The sequence below is a fragment of the Pseudorasbora parva genome, chromosome 3 (genome assembly GCF_024679245.1).
Source record: "Pseudorasbora parva isolate DD20220531a chromosome 3, ASM2467924v1, whole genome shotgun sequence".
In the NCBI taxonomy this organism is placed as follows: Eukaryota; Metazoa; Chordata; class Actinopteri; order Cypriniformes; family Gobionidae; genus Pseudorasbora; species Pseudorasbora parva.
In genome coordinates this window covers 21,425,933-21,439,986 of record NC_090174.1, presented here as the reverse complement: position 1 = coordinate 21,439,986, position 14,054 = coordinate 21,425,933, and the positions used below count along the sequence as shown (strand labels likewise).

The following is a 14,054-nucleotide window of genomic DNA, read 5'->3' as shown; positions in this document are numbered from 1 at the left end:
ATTTGCATTGATCAAGACTTGTATTGATGTAAAGGCCAAATGGCTGAAAGCCACACCCACCAAACTAAGACAAGATATCTTTAAACTCTTAAAACATTGATTATCTTTTGGTTAACTTCTGTGGAGTTGAGATATTTGTACCAGTCGCACTGAGACATTTCAAACGATATCAAACACATATGATACTCGATCGTGTGGATTGACATTGTAATATAGAGATTCTGGATGCATTTTCAGTGATCTCAGCATGAGAGAGGGAATGAATTGGGGGAGAGGGAGTCAATAGGGAAAGATGTAGATTAGCTGATAGTGAGGTGAGACTTGCGTCTCCAGTGGTGTGTGAGGGACAGTTCAGATGTTAATTTCCTTATTTTCTCAGAGAGTCTTTGTTCTTCATTCAGACATTTCGGCATATACTAGTTTTTTCAGTCTTACAGGCGTCCTGCTCTCCGTGCGCCGCTGAGGCGTCCTGCTCTCCGTGCGCCGCTGAGGCGTCCTGCTCTCCGTGCGCCGCTGAGGCGTCCTGCTCTCCGTGCGCCGCTGAGGCGTCCTGCTCTCCGTGCGCCGCTGAGGCGTCCTGCTCTCCGTGCGCCGCTGAGGCGTCCTGCTCTCCGTGCGCCGCTGAGGCGTCCTGCTCTCCGTGCGCCGCTGAGGCGTCCTGCTCTCGCCGCGCCGCTGAGGGGTCCTGCTCTCGCCGCACCTCCCTGGCGCTCCCTGCACTGGCCGCACCACCCAGGAGTTCTGCTCTGCCCGCGCCTCCCCGCCCTGCTCTACCCGCGCCGCCCTGGCTGCCTGAACTCTCCGGGCCGCCCCGGCCGCTTGAACTCGGTGGGCCTCCCGAACTCGGCGGGCCGCCCTGGCCATTCGAACTTTGTGGGCCACCATGGCCTCCTGAACTTTTTGTTTTCCTTGTCCCTCCCTTGTTTACCCCTCCCTTGTCTGTTCCTTCCTGGTCTGTCCCTCCCGTCCCGCCTTGGTCTGTCCCTCCCGTCCCGCCCTGGTCTGTCCCTCCCGTCCCGCCCTGGTCTGTCCCTCTCGTCCCCCCTGGTCTGTCCCGCCCGTCCCTAGTGGAGCGTCTGGTAGCCGCTCCTTAAGGAGGGGGTAATGTCACATGCCTGTCCTGTCTTGTGTGCACATGTGGGTTTTGTCATGTCTTGCATGTGCTCCTGTCATTGTCTGATCCCTCCCCCTTGTTATCTGATTAGTGTTGATTTCTCCCACCTGTTCCCTCTTGATTTCTTCCCTTTATAAGCTCCTTGTGTTTGTCAGTCTGGGTTGGATCCTTGTGTAATGTCTGCGTCTCCCGTTCTCCCTGTGATTCTGTTGGTTTGTTTAAGTTTATATTTTATTATTCTATTGTGTTTTTCCCCCTCGTGGGTTTTGTTTTGAGTTTATGTTTTATTTGTTATAAATAAATATATCCTTTTCTGCACTTGAGTCCTCGCACCCCTTCCTTTGTATGTGACGTGACAGAAAGTTACTTTTAAAAGAAATATGTTACATTATTGTATTACTTCCACATAACTTAAATTATTTGATTACAGATGTTAATTGTTGTAAATTGCTGATTGCCTATACACAATTCTACAACAAATACTAACCCCTAAACCAGGGTTGCTCAAACTCTGTCCAAGGGCTGGCGAATTTGATCAGGGTTGGAGCTAAACTCTGCAGGACAGTGGGCCTCCAGGACTGAGTTTAAGGAACCCTGCCCTAAACATAACCTACACCCAACCTTAACTTGGTTTGGGAATAATCACGCATCCACCATGCATTGGATTTAATCCAGTATGTCTTCGTGATACAGGCTGCAGCGAGGACATCTTGTAACAGGCAGCTTTCTTGACCATTTGTACCGACCTGCAGATATACTCGTCCCACACTTGAAATCTAAAGACCCTTTCATACCCAAAGTGAAATGAATAAGCCTCAGGCTGAAGGAAATGCAACTCGCACCTGTGAAGTAGAAGGCACAGCTCAATAAATAAATAAATAAATAAATAAATAAAACATTCAGCTAAGCTGCTATTCTGGATTGCAGACAAGTAAGACACCATAGAAGAAAGTTCAATACTTATACCTCACAAATAATAATTAAAAAAAAAAAAATGTAACATGCACTACTTGTAAAAATTCATCTGATTACATAATTCACGTTACCCCCGGCTGCTTAAAACCACTATATATTACCAGATGGTACACATTTTAACACAAAAAAATGTAAATTTACAAATATTTAGAATGTTGAGGTTGTTTATTTTATTTGTATTCTTCAGCATATTAAAATAACATTTTACAAAATTATTTTTTAATAATAAAAAAAACAAACATATTTGGCTTATAACTTCATTTGGCATGCTTGCGAGTCATATTGTGCGCACTCAGTACAAAAATCCAAAGCAAAAGTTTAATTTTACTCACCTCATGATTGAAGCAAACGACAAAGAGTTGTTTAGTAACCATGTATATTAAATTATTGTGCTTGGTTCAATTTCTTTGCTATGATTAAAAATTATGCAGTCACCAGTGCAGCCTTATTCTTTAATTATTTAACTTTAAAATAATACAGCTACAGAATATAAAAATGAGTTTCAAGTTTAACAGCATTTCAGAAATATTTTTGAGATCGATCAAATCGGCTCAGATAGTAGCTTGGGTTACATTTTAAATTAGACCGTGCTTCATGCACATACTGGTTTTAAAATGTAACCCAAGCAACTATCTTGATGCAGCGTGTCAAATGATTAGTTGTTTGTGCAAATTATACTGAGAACTTTCTCAAACAAAACAACAACAACCGTCATGTGACCTGCAAATAAGTTCAAAATTAGACAAAGCCATGATGCTTAAGGGTGCACCAACAGTAACAGTATAACATAAGTAATGTTCAAAATTCTTGAACACTGTCTGAAACATATCACATCAGCCACTAATCACGTTAATTCAATGACAAATCACATTGACACAACAAAACAAAGTGTCAAATATACACATTTTTGATCTGTAAACATTTATATTATTTGAAAACATAATGAGATGCTTCAATATTTGAGTTGGCGCTGAGGAGTAAAGTTGTCTAGCGCCGATGAGTCCCTTTAAAACGGGCTTGAATCTCCTCCAAAGTTTTGCCTTTGGTCTCAGGGACAAACAGAACAGTGAAGATGACATTGAGGGCACACAGTCCTGAGAACATCCAGAATGTCCCTGCACTAGTTATGGCATCCTGAAAGAAAAATGATTGACCCTGTATTAGACATGTTCATTAAAGAAGGGGGGGGGGGGGGGGGTGTAGTATCTTGAGTACCTATAGAGTAGTATTGCATCCTTCATATCTCCGAAAATCTTTAGTTTTATTATATTTATAAAAGAAATATGGGCTGTACCGAGTCTTTCTGAAAAAAACGAGCGCCTGGAGGCTTGAGCGGTGACATCCTCAAGCGTGGAGAAGCCCATGGCTATCTCAGCTAATAGATATATGATCCAGAATCATTCGGAGGCTGAAATAAATTGAACAGGAGAAACAGCAACAGCAGGACGTCCGTCTCTGTGGTATGTACTGTATTTAGTGGCCAGTCAACATTTGCGCTTGTTTACTCGCAGTTTATGAGGACATGATTTGGTTTATGGACTATTGTATGCGACTAAACCTTAGCAGTAGCAAGCAAAACGGTTTTGCACGTCAGACTAGTGTAACGTTATACATAGAACAACAATGGACTAACCGTTAGCGCATTTGAAAGACGAAGCACGCGATCGTGTCGTTTACTGATGTTTACTCACGTGACGGTAGCCAACAGCACAGACATTTGAAGCAGTTTTACTCACCGGCTGCTTCCAAAGAAGGACTGAACCTTTATCGCTGGGACCGCTCTGTCAAAAACACACTTCTTTGGTATGATTTGTTGAAGTCCTGACAGCAGTGAACGGTGGAGATCCACTTTGCGACGCGACTGAAGCGATGTTGTGAAGCTTCCCGTCATTTCTGTGTTCAAATCGGTTCAAATGCAGCGCTGCCTTCCCGGAATGCTGTGCTGAAGCGTTGAAGTCACCCATAGGAATAAAGTGGAGAGCGGCGCGGACTATAACGACGACTGGATCTGCACCTGAGAGAGTGTTTATGGGCGTGCATTTCCTCTCACGCTCTAGTCACGTGCGCGCGCACCCTACCGGGAGAAGAGCCCGTACGGCCCATACAAGGACCTTCCGCTCCATTAACGTCAAGCCATACTCGAAAAAAACTCTCAGAAACTTGTATAAAAAAAAAAAAAACGGAAGTATTTAATTATTTAACACAGAAATACTCCATCAAACGTCCAACATTAGTTTTTGAAACTTTGTGTATGTTTAGGATGGGAATCCAAGTCTTTAACAGTGTAAAAAGCTCAGTATGCATGAAACAGCATTTCACCCCCCCTTTAAACCTAGAACGTTTCTGATGGAAAATACATAAATGTCAGCTCACCATGAGGTTCTGGAAGGTTTTTGTGACAATGAAGGCACAGGTCCAGTTGGTAAGCACACACAGAGCACTGCCCAATCCCCTCACTCGCGTGGGAAAGATCTCGGACATCACCAGCCAAGGAGTAGGACCCCAGCCAAGAGCGAAACCTAGTTAACACATGCATTTATGATAGTTAGGCTAACTGCTTTATTTTTTTTTAATCAAAGTCAGTTTACAGTCTAAATGTGTAAAATAAATGGTACTCATTATTTGAATAGACAGACAGTCCACAAGTCTATTATTTTATCAAACGCAATCCTAAACAGCACATCAGGGGTGTGAATCTACGTGTAGACAGTGAATCGATATGATTCATGATTCTTAGGTTTTGGATTAGATTCAGGAACATTCATGAGTTTGGCTTTTATTAGATTTGATTAATGATTTGATTCTTTGTTTTTTAAGTGTATTCATAAGATGATGTAAATGTAAACATGCTCAATCAATGCTATGGACAGAATGGAAAATGAGCATGATCTAATAAAAGTTGTTTTGTACAGCAGGGGGAATCCCCGCCACCATTTTGAAGTGCGTTCCACTTCGTGAAGTGGACAAGGGAAGTTTATATGGACAGACCCTTGCTCCCTCGATTCTGACAGAGGGAGCGAGTCTACTTCATATGTATACTTCAGGCAGCTTCATATACCACAATGCAATGCGATTGTGACGTCACCACATAACGCGTTTAATTTACCCCACAACAAACAACTTTATGATATTTTTAAAAACATTTAAAACAACCTAAACACATCCATATACATTTAGGATGCTGCATTAAACTATTTCGTAAAGGAAAAAAATAAATAATAAATCAACTCCAAAGTGGATTCCAAGTGATCAAGGGCTTAGGGCGTTCCAGTTCAGTCCATTGCAGTTTCCGCCAGTAGTGGGCACTCATGCAACGTAAGCAATGACGCACATCCGAGTGAACGAGATGGTGGGAAGTTTGCGAGTGAAGGGCATGATAAAAACCAACTGGAACGCAGCACAAGACCTCAGAGGAGTGCATGAGTAAGACATATCCTGCGTCCCAATTCGCACACAATGCATACTAAATAGTATTTGAAGAGTTTTCCAAAGATACCCGGACGGTCTACTATTTACGGTCAGAATCCGAAGTGCGGCTTCCGTGCGAGTCCGACGGTTAAGTAGAGAGGTTTAGATAAAGGGGTTTGAGTGATCAATTATCCAATATAATAATAACCTGACAAAATTATATTTATTCAGTGTTGTCCACATTTTATTTCATCTGCAGAAGCATTGAGAACTTTTGTAATGATACGTTTGGCCATGAACTTTTAAATGCATCATTATATTTAAACTGCAAACACATGAGGAGAGTCTCTGCATTTAAAGACACACACATGACAGATCAACTTCTACAACTTCTACTTCTAGTTCTACTACATTTCTCTCTGATACGCTAGGAAATTAATCTGAATGTGGAGGATTTGAACTGTGATGATTGACAGGGCAGTTAAACGGTGACGGGATACACGTAACTAAGCGACAGAGTCCGTTAAACATGACAAGTAGTATGTCCCAAAGCTTGCATACTCTTCTGCTACACACTCAAAAGTAAGTACTTTTCTTACAAAAAGAGTACATACTTTTAGGACGTAGTATAAGTAGGCGAATTAGCACACAGATAGGCAGGGGAGTTTAATCAAAGTTTGAGCTATACTCTCCAGGAAAGTGGGCCGCAAGGGCCAGAGTTGATGTATTTATTATATTAGGTTATTTATTTTGTTATTCAGCAACTGAGTCTTATAGTCCCTCCCCATTGGTTATGTAAGAAAGGCTGCAACAGTTGGGTCTATGAAATGTCCAACACTTAATTTTTAGGTTAAGTAAGTGCATTGTCAGAGTATTTGAAGTGCACCTTTTTCTGGTGTCTATAAGTTTACATTTGAATTCAATTCTCGACAGAAACAAATTATTCATGATTCAAAAGTCCCTGATTTCTGCATTGGCAGGAATTGTAATCAACGCATTGAGAAAACAAGTGAATCATTTACACCCCTACTGCAAATGCAAATTGCGGTTGATTTCTCTATGCATGTAGTTTTAGGCTAGCCTAGAAATCCAGACGCACCCAGGCAGCAAATGTCGTGAGTGTCGTCTAGCAACTCTCAATACCCTTCTAAGCTGTAATCACCTAACTCTTGTCGGGCCAATCACATCGTGTATAGAGTCGGCGGGCGGGGCTATAATGACGACGGCCGAGTTGCGTTTGCGTGCTTCTGTTGTCTAGTAAACACAGAAACTGGCGAACGGCGGCGGTCTTTCGAATCAGCTTTGACCGCGACTCTGGAAGACTTGGAGTTAAGCTTTTCTCTGAGAAAAGAACAAAGAATGGCACTGAAGTCATTCTTAAAAAGGGAAGATGTGTTCGGAGTTAAAGACAACCGTTTATACCTCCCCTCAGATTGAGCCCTGTCAATTGTGAGTTTCCAGTCCAGACCAAACATCTTGATGTGGGTCTGGCTTGTCAGGCTAGTTTTAGGCTGGAATAATCTGAATATTATTTACTTGCAGTGTTTTAATAAATCAGCTGCTGAATAATCGATATACTATGATACGTTTCAGTGTAATACATGTCTTCTAACCTGTAATGAAAAGGCCCATGCTTCCCACCGCCAGCCAGGCCAGGTCTGTCGGAGGCTGCTCCGCCAGAGAACCCTGGGCGTCTGTTAGTAAACTCGTCAGTGAGGAGTTATCGTGCTTCATCACAGTCAACTTGAAATACACTCCAAACACTGCTTCACTAACACACATGGTGACACCTTGTGGGGGACCAAAAATAGAAGATAATCCATTTTCTTTCTTTTCAAAAACAGTGCAAATATGCTGTTCCACAAAACATGCATCTACCAGACAAGATGAGAAGAACTTTCCGTCCAGCCTTGTCCATGATGATAGCAGCAACTGCAGTGAAGAACACCTGGGTGGCTGCAACAATAACAGTGGCCACGTCGCTGCTCTGTGGCAGGCAATGCAGAACATTACAGTGTGCATTTACAGTAGCATGAAGAGTCTTCATAAATGAGTTTCATCAAAAACACTCACTTTAAAATGGGCCTGCTCGAAGATCGTCTCTGCGTAAAACATGATGGCATTAATGCCAGTAAATTGCTGGAGGAGCATCATCATAATGCCTACACCTAAAGGCTTATAGACCCCAGGGTCCTTCAGATCCGCCAGACTGAAGCTTTGCTCCTGTAATCAATTAAATGTCAATATTAGTGACTTACATGTGAGATCTATGTTAAAGTGAGACAAACTCTTTTGAAAGTCATCAAAACAAAATTAAAGCCCAATTCTGGTAGGTAACACCCATATTTAATTATTCAATGAGTTCCTGTTTGATAAAATTAAAGGTATAGTTCCCTTTAAAATTAAAGGTAAGAAATTCTTCATCAGTATCTCTATATAATATGACATCATGTAGTTCTAAACCCATAATGCTTTCACTCCTCTTCGAAACAAACATGAAAATATTTTTTATGAAATCATAGAGATTTCAGTCCTTTACTGAAAGTGCAAGGAAACAGTATTTTTTTATGCTGATTTTTTTTTTTTGCAACAAAAGACATTGTAAAAGAAATCCATGTTCATTGAGCAGTTTAATCAAAGTCTCCTGAAGAGATTTTCATGAGGCTTTTCCTCCACAAATAATCATTGACAAGAACCAGTAAGATTGACATCAATGATCTGTTGCTTTCGTTGACGTTTACTCCCTTCAATTTGCAAATAGTGCGAGAATTGAAGATCGTATTTAAATTTGTTTTCCGGAGACACGTTTGGCATTGTGTAAATAGATCCATTTTAACAAATCAGATACAGTTGCAAGAAGTATGTGAACCACTTGCAGAATCTGTGAAAATGTGAATCATTTTAACAAAAAAAGAGATCATACAAAATGTTTTTTTTTTTTTAATATAGTACGACCGACCTGAATAAGATATTTTACATATATTTTTTTTTTTTTACATATAGACCACAAGACATTACCCCATTAAAAAGTGTATGAATCATTGATTCTCAATACGTGTGTCATTACCTAGAAGACCCACGGCTGTTTTTTTTTTTGTGATGGTTGGCGAGTACCTTGTTTGTCCTGAGCAGATAAAATGCCCAGGTCCTGCAAATTCTTCAGTTTTCCAGCATCTTTTCCATATTTGAACCTTCTCCAGCAGTGATTGTATGATTTTGAGATCCATCTTTTCGCAGTGAGGACAATTGAGGGACTCAAACACAACTATTATAAAAGGTTCAAACATTCATTTGGTTCAAGACTCATTAAGAGCCTTGAAGATCATGGTTAACTACTTAATTTGTCTTCCAGGAAAGGTGCGTGTATCTTCTCTATCCAATGGGCAGTAATAAATGAAAAAATATATATTTAAAAAAAAAGAAGAAGAAGAAAAAAAAAAGTTACATCATCCTGTTGAAATGTTTTCACCTCTGGCTCTTAATGCTTTGTGTTTCCTTCTGAAGCATCATGCTTGAACCTTTTTTTATACCTGTGTTTGAGTCCCTCAATTGTCCTCAGTGTGAAAAGATGGATCTCAAAATCATAGTCACTGCTGGATATATATGCAAATTAAAATATGCAAAAGATGCTGGAAAACTGAAGAATTTGCAGGACCCATAGACAGTAAAAGGCAGGAGCTGGTGGATTTTTCTGAAGAATTTCGGGCAGTTTATATGCCAGGGGCCCGTTCTTCGTACCTCGCTTAAAACTACACTGATATTTTCTCCCAGCTAGCGGTGAAAAGGTATATGACCATCCAGTGAATAATAGTTTCTGTTCCTCTCAATTCTGATTTTGTTTTAACCAATAATTTAGTCCAAGATTAACATGGCAACCCCCTCTTCACATTCGACACGGTGCCATCGAGTGTTAAAACGCGAAAGGCGAAGATTGAATTTATGGGTATGTCCCTCTTTGGCTAATGTACTTTCAAGATGGAGGGGCAACATGGCGACCAGCATTCAAACCCCTCACCCGATGTATTTTCAATGGCATATTATAAACTTACGAGAATACTTTATTACTTGAAAGAAGTAAATATACACCAAGGAGCACATATATTTTTGAAAGAACTAAGTGCTTTTAGCTAAGAATAAACTAAAAAAGTTACACAGTGTAGCTTTAATACATCCAAGATGATTTGACAGATCCCAGATCTTTAATCCTGATAACTGATCTCTGGCTAATTTGGTTCTTCAAACGTATTTGTGGATTGGATTAAAATATCTGTAAACCTCCAATACATCTATAAAGTAATTATTCCATCACAATTCACAAATAAATCTCTCAATCAAGTGACTGTGTCTATAGTATTATACACACATTTTACACAACATTAAACTATTATTTTCAAATAAAATTTTATATTTATTATTATTTTAAATTATTATTGCCCCTGGTTCAGTAATGAACTCTTGTAATAAGGTAGCAGTGGTTGGGACAGATTTTAAGTATCACCTCAAGATGCAATCTAATCCTGTTTAATTAGAATATTTAATTTTGCTATGACAGCAAGTCCAGGATGAGCTTCGAAGAACCAAACAATCCGAGATCAAGCCAAATCGTCAACAATCAAATCCAGCTAACTGAGTTAGCCACGTATGAAGAACAGGCCCCAGGCCAAACAAGGGACTCATGAACAACCATCAAAAAAACCAAACAGCCATGGATCACCCAGGGAATTAAAAGCAAAGTATTGACAGGGTAATCAGCATTTTTTTTTTGTCTTTTTTGGACTATATGTAAAAAATAAATCTGTAAAATATCTAATTCAGGACAGCACTAAATATAAAATATATATGTCACATATTTAATTTAAGTGGTTTACATACTTTTTCTTACAACTGTTGATATCCGATCAGTTACAATGCATGAAGTGACCAGGTATAAACATGCCCAACATTTTGTCATTGCATTTCCAGTTTACAGAAAAAGAAGGCACATTATAAAAGTAAAATGGCAATAGTGCTGATTTTAATTAAAAAAAGATGTGAAATGAGAAATGTGTGCTCTCTAACTTCATTTTTGTAGGCCTCTTCTATTCTAGCACACTCCCACTCTGCAGGGGCATCAGGACCCCTGAGGAAGCGCAGGGCCTCCTCTGCCTCTCTTCTTTTCCCTTGGGAGAGCAGGAACCGTGGCGTCTCAGGCATGAAGCACATACACACCAGCATTAGTGTGGGAGGGATAGAGCATGTGATTGCTAACCATCGCCAGTCCAAGAACAAACCTGATAAAATTGATTTTGGATTACTTTAAGTGGATTACTTTTGGATTACTTCACCCCAAAACTACAATTCTATTCTCATTTACTCACCCTCACGTCATAAAATCCCACTTTGAATTACTGGAGATACGTTTTAAGTTAAACACACAGCATGGGTCACGTTTTTCTTCTTTTCATGTAAATGCAGTTCAGATAGAGCAGTGTACAATGTAGGCTCTGTGTGTGTTAAAGAGGGACATTCCTGTGCTAACTCCTGACCTATCCCATTAATGCAATACTGAAAGGCATTAGAGTCTTTCCACAAGGATTCTCACCAGCAAAAATTAAGATGGCATTCACACACATATGAGCTGATTTCAAAGAACAAATTAAGTATTGGAGTGAAGGGCTACATTGGAAAAGAGACATATATGCAAAATCTCGCTGACGTCATTGAAAAAGGTTCAAATGTGTCTTCTGATTAAACATTAACAATCATACCATACAGCTAACTGGAGCAGAACAGCCCTATTACTCTCAAAGGCACTTAAGTGTCATAATTCAGTCACAAGATTAAATGAGAGGCAATACCTGTTATATAGGCTCCCATTATGCCTATCACAACCATAAGTTGCACACAGGATCCTAGAGTCCCCCTAACACGCTCATGAGCCATTTCCGAGATGTAAAGCTGCAGAAATAGGGAACAAAAATGTAATTAGTTCATAGATAAAAAGTAGTAGTACTATAGTTATTATTTGAGGATATACATAGTGCTCTTTGAAGCACCTTGATAACCATTGTTGTAATATGGATAATTAATAGTTTTAATATAGAGTGCAACAGTGCCAGCTAACTTTTTTAGTGGCTTTGGTTCCAGAAGTATTTTTCCCATTTGCTTTTCCCATACACTCTCAGAAAAAAAGGTACAGTGGAGGTACTATTTTGCTCCTTGGGGAACAAAACATATAACTGTAGCTTTAAAGGTACACAATTGGTCCTTAAGGAACAATTATACCATTGTTTTCCTTAGTTCGGTCCTAGTGAGTCGCTGTCCTTCAGAGTTTGGTTCCAACCTGAAAGACATCTATAGAAGCTCTTATTAAGAATTAACCGGTTTAGATTTTGATGTTTTATTGAAAAAGTTTGGTCACCATTATGGAGATCAGCGTTTCCTTTAGTTGGGCAGTTTGACTTGGATTTATAAGTAAGTTTGTGGTTGTTACAGTGTAAACAAAACACATAATTGTGCAAAACAAAAGAAGCCATAAACAAACTGTATCATGAAGAATACTGTTTGACTAAACTTATCACTGAATAAAACAATAATAAAGTAATAAAATAATAATAAAATAATAATGAATAAAATAATAAAATAATATCTCTGAATAAAATAATAATAAAATAATAATGAATAAAATAATAAAATAATATCTCTGAATAAAAATAATAATAAAGAATAATAATGAATAAAATAATAAAATAATATCTCTGAATAAAAATAATAATAAAGAATATTTACCAACAATACTTTCTTGCCACAGATCAGATGTTCTAAATTTTGATTTTTAAAAAACATCCAGAATCAGCATATAAATCTCAACAATGGTGACATACTTAATGCTGCAATGCATGCTGGGAGTCATGTGTTTTATACTATTGTGGCTTAGAAGGGTAGGAGCTAAACTCTGGAGGACATCAAATAGGATCGAACTTGCCTACTCCTGATTTAGAGGTACAAAAATGTACCCTTAAGGGTACCACCCCAGTGACGGCCACTTGTACCTTAAAAGGTACTATTTTGTAGTCTTTTTTTTTTTTTTTTGACAATGTAGGGATTTAATAATTTTTTTTTGGGTGAAGTGCAATAAGTCAAGAAACAAACAAACCAATAATAATAATAATAATAATAATAATAATAATAATAATAATAATAATAATGTTTTAGAATAAAAATTATTTAATCAAAGCTTTAGTATTATTATTATACTCTGCATATGAGAATAAACAGGTCATTCTTACAGGTACAACAAGAGAAGTCACTCCACTGGCCAGACCAGTGAGAACTCTGCCCAAATATAACATCCAGTGGTTCTGAGCAGCAATAATGATGGTAAACCCAAATATGAATGGTATTGAACAGAACATCAGGCTCAACTTCCGTCCAATCTTCTCCACAATCCATCCTCCCAGAAGACCCCCAAGAGCCGCACCAATGGTCACCACAGACTATAAGACAGAGAAATATAGGCTTATGTTGAAAATTAATTATTAATTATTTAATAATGTAGGCTACATTAGCCTACATTAAAGGCTAATGTAGGCTAACGTTACACTGATACCTAAACTTGGATTTTGGTTCTCCTTTAAACATCCTCCAGCTCCGACACTACAATGATAATGCAAGTTCTGGGAAGTGAAAATGATATGCGTTTCCTTTATTGTACTGCCAAATTGTAGTCGATAAAATCAACAACGCACATTTAGAAGAAAAACCAGACCGAAAGCATTCACATACCCCAAACCAGGAAGCCTCCTCTGTGCTTAGCTGCAGTCTCGGGTCTTGAATTCTGCGGAGTTCAGGTATGGCAGGAGAGCTGTAGCCCAACACAAACCCAAAACTCAGGGGTCCCAGAACTGCTGCGAATGTGGCCATGTACAACTTCCCATTCTTAACTTTACTGTTGAGACATAAAACATTCAAATTAGTTCAAAACAAAACAACAACATTACAATGTTTGTACATTACAAGCATTGTAAATTTCATATTCTTGTTGAACAGTGTGGGAACCCTGTGGTGGGAACACTTTCTGGTATGACAATATTTTAATATTTCCTCACTCCTTTTGAACAGATTACTGACTATGACACTTTTAATTAAACTCAAGTCACTAAAAACACTAGTAGGCTAGCAAGTTATGTTAGGATATAAACCAGTGTTCTTTGTAACTCCTTGATGATGACCATTGTTGTACGCTAACATGAAATCTTCACAAAACTTTTTTCCTGCAAGAGGAAAACCCCAAAAGACAATAAAGTGACACTTACTCCAGGTAGGAGTCCTGCTCGGATCTGTCTTCTTCTGTTTGCTCATCATTGACCAGCAGTGGTCTGGTCTCCTCATAATGATCCATCGTCTTTCCTCTTACAAATGATACTCAAGATCGCCAATGACAAATTGTATTTGTATGTCATACATTACAACTGACAAAACATGAACAAGTTTAGCAGGTGATGTATTAAAGCCTTCGCGCTATATTCAGTAAACCAGTAAACCATCATTGTTGTCAGCTGATGCATGTGACAATAAT

At 39.0% G+C, this 14,054-nt stretch overlaps 1 protein-coding gene across 1 annotated transcript; it reads right to left on the bottom strand.

Annotated features, from left to right (window-relative positions):
* Positions 1-2,235: 2,235 nt before the first annotated feature.
* Positions 2,236-14,052, bottom strand: slc2a8 (solute carrier family 2 member 8). Its single transcript, XM_067438109.1, has 10 exons — positions 13,792-14,052; positions 13,262-13,424; positions 12,766-12,972; positions 11,335-11,434; positions 10,556-10,767; positions 7,571-7,720; positions 7,376-7,484; positions 7,111-7,287; positions 4,463-4,608; positions 2,236-3,223 (listed from the first exon to the last, which is right to left on the bottom strand). The coding sequence occupies exons 1-10, from the start codon at positions 13,875-13,877 to the stop codon at positions 3,077-3,079; spliced, it is 1,497 nt and encodes a 498-aa protein (XP_067294210.1). The 5' UTR covers positions 13,878-14,052; the 3' UTR covers positions 2,236-3,076.
* Between the last annotated feature and the right edge of the window lie 2 nt (positions 14,053-14,054).

Coding starts and splice junctions, on each gene's coding strand:
- slc2a8 (XM_067438109.1), bottom strand. CDS start 13,877: ATGGATCATTATGAGGAGACCAGACCACTGCTGGTCAATGATGAGCAA. Junction 10,768..11,334: donor AATGGGAGCCTATATAACAG/GTATTGCCTCTC, acceptor CAATTTTATCAG/GTTTGTTCTTGGACTGGCGA. Junction 4,609..7,110: donor CATGGGCCTTTTCATTACAG/GTTAGAAGACAT, acceptor TGTGTTAACTAG/GTTTCGCTCTTGGCTGGGGT.